General features: G+C 28.9%; 1 protein-coding gene across 1 annotated transcript; it reads left to right on the top strand.

Moving 5' to 3' along the window:
• The first annotated feature begins 2,373 nt into the window (after positions 1 to 2,373).
• Positions 2,374 to 4,909, top strand: LOC127092965 (uncharacterized). The gene is made up of 6 exons (XM_051031860.1): positions 2,374 to 2,967; positions 3,234 to 3,406; positions 3,484 to 3,562; positions 3,650 to 3,832; positions 3,956 to 4,128; positions 4,476 to 4,909. Exons 1-6 carry the CDS (start codon positions 2,491 to 2,493, stop codon positions 4,531 to 4,533), a joined length of 1,143 nt encoding a protein of 380 aa, XP_050887817.1. The 5' UTR covers positions 2,374 to 2,490; the 3' UTR covers positions 4,534 to 4,909.
• Positions 4,910 to 5,374: the final 465 nt, after the last annotated feature.

Here is a 5,374-nt window from a genome sequence, read left to right as displayed (position 1 = left end):
AAATGCCTAATGCCCTAAAATGATATGCAAATATGTTAATGCTAGTCCCAAGAGAGAAGGGCAAATTTTGAGGTGTTACACCCACGATCCTGGAAACACGATCACCGACGTATGATTCTTGAAAATCCGATCAAGAATCTAATGGAGCTCTAGATACCTATTTATTAGTGTGTGAGACACTTTTAGTGAGGAGATAAAGAATGAGAAAGAATGAAAATAATGATTGATATTATTGAATTATGATTGTATAAACTAAATTATAAAATATATCTATTTATACACAACTATCTTGTATACTAAATAATAAACTCTACCCTAATTAACTTTGGACTTATGCTACACAATTTGAATTATATCACAACAAAACTACAAGACATTATATATTTTCAATATTTAAATTTTATAAGCCCTCTTCAATCATTTTAATCAAACGCTTCAATATTCTACAGAAAAAGATATATTATTTTTTAATTAATTAAATTTGATAATACAAGGTATGCGATTAAGGAAATTTTAATCGATATTCCTACTTTTATTTTTATACCCTATATTTTATAAAAAATATTAACTTTTTCTTAATATATTTTTAATTAAGTTATTATTTTATTTTATTTTAATTTTTATTTTGTCTTCCGAAATTTTTTGTAAAATAATTTTGATAGTCATTTTTTAAATATTTTTAAATTTTTATTTTGTATATCGGAAGATTTTACAAAAGAGTTACAATAATTAGTTTTTAATATTAACTTTTATTCTGTGTACTAAAGATTTGCAAAAAAGTTTCGATAGTCAATTTTTTATTATTTTTTAATTTTATTTTGTATATCAAAAGATTTTGCAAAAGAGTTTCGGCAATCCGTTTTTAATAGTAATTTTTATTTTGTATGCCAAAAGACTTTGCAAAAGAGTTTCGCTGATCAATTTTTAAATTTTTTTAACTTTTATTTTGTGTTGTAAAAGAGTTCTGATAGTCAAATTTTTAAATATTTTTTAACTTTTATTTTGCGAACCGAAATTTTTTGCAAAAAAGATTTTTGATGATCAATTTTTAACATTAATATTTATTTTGTATATCGAAAGATTTTATAAAAGAGTTTCGATAATCAATTTTAAAATATCTTTTAATTTTTATTTTGTGTACCAATTCTATAGTCAATATTTAAATTTTTTATAAATTATTTATATAAGCACATTTTGATTAAAAAAATATAACATAAAGGTAAGGGAATAAACGAAGGGATAGAGGATAAAATTTCGTGATTAAGGATCTCAAAATTGTATCGGGAATTGTAGTATATAGGTCAACTCGTTGATTTGCTTTAAGAAGTAGAAAGATGCAATTTTTCTTTGACTACTTTCAGACTTCCATGTGATGGGAGACTTTCCTCTTACGCTTCTTTAATATACTCACGTTCATCTTGTTTCTTGTGTATGAATTTATTATTTTAAATAGTTTATAGAGTGAAAAATTCTCTATTCATTATAACAAAAGTTAAATATCAATGTCATTTTATGTAAAAGAAAATTAATGTCATTTTATATGTTAATATTTAAGTATTTATTTAAAATTAAAAATTCAAAAGTTTTTATCATATCTATTTAAATATTGTTCCACCAATTTTAAAGAGAATTGTGAGAGGATGTAATATATATATATATATATATATATATATATATATATATATATATATATATATATATATATATATACCAATTAAATAAATAGCAATTAGTATCCTGAGAGATCTAAAATTTACTCCAAGTTTGTAACAAAAAATTCCTAAAAATATTTTAAATTTTTATAAATAAAACTCCTTAATAAATTAAGCAATTCATGATTTTTTTTTTAAATAATTAGTTTTTAAAAAAAAATCAAAAATAAACAATAATTCAAAAAAAATATCAAAATAAGCAGTTTTATAAGAGGATGCGCCAGATGAATTGACGCATCCCCTAACCATAAAGAGGAAACGTCAATGCTCCTGGTGCTTTAGTGTAATTTGTAATGTGGGCGCCAATCCTTATGGCGCCTGCATGTGATGCTCCACACTACAATTGCACTAAGGCGTCAGGAGTATTGGCGTCTCGTCATGAGAAATCCAATGCAAGCGTCAATGCTATTGACGCCTCCTCTTCATGCTTAGGGGATGCGCAAATTTATCTGACGCATCCTCTTGTAAAATTTATTATTTTAGTAATTTTTTTGAATTATTGATTATTTTCGAATTTTTTTTAAAAAAACTGATTATTTTAAAAAAAATTCTCAATTCATAATATGCTATATACTTTTTGAAAAATATTTAAAAAATTACTATGTTTTATCCGTTTTATTAAAAAAATTTAAATTGTTCTCAGAAACATCACTGCCACAAACAATCACAATATCTCAGTACTTTTGTCTCTTTTCGCAACACTGGTAACACAAAAGAAAACTAAATTCTTAATTTCTCAACCTCACAAATCTAGTAACTTTTTAACTTTTTAACCACCATGGAGGAAGAAATGCACTCAACATTGCGTTCATCTCCATCATTTGAAATATACAACAAATCTCATCTTCATCATGAAGATCATCATTACAACAACAACAACGATCCAGAACAAGTTTTGCAAAGAACCGTTTTGAGTTTAGAAACCATTGGTAGTGATGAGTTCACCTTTGAAAGAGCCAAAATGGATTTGATTGAAGAATCTGAGAATGAGGTTGAGAATGATTGGTCAACTGAGATTCAGAACTTGAGCATTGATGATGATGATGATGAAGATGTTCAACCTTCTACTCCTCCTATGTATCTTGCAACAGGACTTGGAGTTGATGCTGCTGAAGTTGTTGAATCTGATAATAATGATATGTTGTTTGTTCCCAATTTGCGAGAAAGTGAGGATCTTGATGAGTATTACAAGAGAATGGTTCATGAGTATCCCTCTCACCCTTTGATTCTGAAAAAATATGCACAGTTTTTACAAGTGAGTTGTTTCTTTTTTTTCTTAGGGATTTTGTTTCTTATTTTCAATTAGTTGACTTACATAGCTCTCATGAAAGTGATTTTAATCGCTTAGGTTTTAGTTTAATTTGCATATACTTTGATTCTGAGTGAATGGATGCAGGTCTTAGTTTTTGAGCTGTGTTACTTTGATAAACATTTTTAGATTCATTTTGACGAGTATGGTGTTTGTTATAGTTCTTTCTGGAATGCTGATTTCAAGTTCGAATATTTGACATCTATTGATAGGGTAAGGGGGAACTTCAAGATGCAGAGGAGTACTTTCATAGCGCTACTCAAGCTGATCCTAATGATGGTGAAATCTTGATGCATTATGCGAAACTGGTGTGGGAGAATCATCGCGACATAGATAGAGCATCGGTCTATTTTGAACGTGCAGCTCAAGCTTCACCTCAAGACAGGTAACAAAGAAACTGGAATGTTCTCTTTAAACTTTCAAACTGTTGAGTTTTCCGTTAACATGTAACGTTCTTTTCAGCGATGTTCTTGCAGCATATGTGAGTTTTCTCTGGGAAACCGAAGATGATGAGAATGAAGATGGGAATCGTCAAACTCAGGTGTGCCTTTTTCTCTCTATCTTAGTGCTCTTGTTTTCCAAATGACACATTGTTAATTGAATACTTAAAGATTGTAATTGAATACAGAATGACATGGAAAAACAAGAGCCGGTACCTGTCAAGACCTCAAAAGAAGAAAACGGTGTAGAAAATCTTACAACAGCTAGTTTAAATGAAGACATTAATGATGCAGATTATTTGAAGAAGATGATTGATGAGAATCCTAAAAATCCTTTGTTTCTGAAAAAGTATGCTCAATTTCTGTTTCAGGTGAGACTTTACTCTGATTTTTTTCCCGAGGCGCGTAGGTTATTTTTAGGAATAATGTTAGGTACGATTCAGAGAGAGATCTAATAAAATTGCATTACTCTTCCACCTTAAAATAATGGACAGTCAAAGAGAGATCTTGAAGCAGCAGAGGGTTACTACTCAAGAGCAGTCTCGGCCGATCCCAGCAACGGTGAAACCATATCAGAATATGCTAAGCTACAGTGGGAACTGCATCATGATCAGGAAAAAGCCTTGTCTTTGTTTGAACAAGCAGTTCAGGCTACCCCTGAAGATAGGTACAATTCTTGAGACACATCTTTAAGATATAGAAAATGTTTTGTTACTTCACATTCATATTAAAGCTAAAACAAGAAGGAAAAAAATGTTTTGTTACAGAATATTACTTATGTTAGAGATCAGTTAGTTTGTTACTTGTTATTCATCTCGCAAGGTCTATAAATAGAGAAATTGTATCTACTTTCCTGCATTTTTTTAACATGATTCCTTATGAGATTTCCCCTCAATTTTCAAACTCTCGAGCTTCTGTTTTCGCTTCATTGACCAAGTCCTTCCTGGTTAAGAGTAACTAAGTAAAACAATTTAGATACAACACGCAAGGGGTTAACACTTTTCTTGCTTCCAGCAATGTTCTTGCAGCATATACATGCTTTCTTTGGGAGACAGAAGACGGCGAAAGCTGAATTCAAAAGCAGAGTCGGGTTCAATAGATCTTCTGCTGGAAAATGCCATGACATGACTGTTGCTACTTTTCAAGACAGGTTGCTTGAACAAACGCAGATAATTAGAGGAAGCAGTAAAATTAACTCATCTATAGCTTCAAGAAAGCCATAATGTGTTTTTTTTATTTGCTGATTTTTTTTCTTTTTTCTAGAATAACAAAGCTAACTACAATCTCTTGACTCTTGGCATATATCATTACTTTTGTGTGGTGAAAGTTGAAAAAATTTCACCATAAATTTACCATCAAATGTTCTAAATAATAGGATAAGGTCAGAACTACTAACTTATGATATTAAAGTTGCACTAATAAAAGTATTGAATTGGGATTTTATATAAGTGTATTGAATTGGGATTGCTATACATTGTCAGTGAAACTCAGTCGGCTCGTTACAAACATAACTTTTAAAATTTGACAGTTCAGTTGTTAGATGGGTAAGGACATGGAAGAGTGTTGGTTCGAAATTGCAATATTCCATTTATTTATTATTCACTTAAGAAAAAAAGTTGAATTTCAACTACAAAATTATATGACAACAAAAGTACAAAACACGATTTTCAGAAATCCTTTAAATAAAATTCAAATATTCTTAAAAATTTAATAGTTGTGATTGACTCATAGTTAATATAAATACTTTTTACATTGATAATATATACTAGTATGAATTAAATTTTTAAAAAATTATATTCAAATATTCCAATAAAAAAATACTAAATAAATAAGTCCTCTAATAATTTAGTTTTGATGTCATTTAATTATTTTACAAAAAAAATCTATAATTAATTATTATAATCAAACCCTTC

Source organism: Lathyrus oleraceus, chromosome 6 (assembly GCF_024323335.1).
Source record: "Lathyrus oleraceus cultivar Zhongwan6 chromosome 6, CAAS_Psat_ZW6_1.0, whole genome shotgun sequence".
Taxonomy (NCBI): domain Eukaryota; kingdom Viridiplantae; phylum Streptophyta; class Magnoliopsida; order Fabales; family Fabaceae; genus Lathyrus; species Lathyrus oleraceus.
This window is presented reverse-complemented; position numbering and strand designations above follow the sequence as displayed.

What these genes read in the sequence shown, in the direction of transcription:
- LOC127092965 (XM_051031860.1), top strand. Translation starts at nt 2,491, where the DNA reads ATGGAGGAAGAAATGCACTCAACATTGCGTTCATCTCCATCATTTGAA. An exon ending in AATATGCACAGTTTTTACAA is followed by an intron (nt 2,968 to 3,233) that starts GTGAGTTGTTTC and finishes ATCTATTGATAG; the next exon opens with GGTAAGGGGGAACTTCAAGA. An exon ending in ATGGGAATCGTCAAACTCAG is followed by an intron (nt 3,563 to 3,649) that starts GTGTGCCTTTTT and finishes AATTGAATACAG; the next exon opens with AATGACATGGAAAAACAAGA.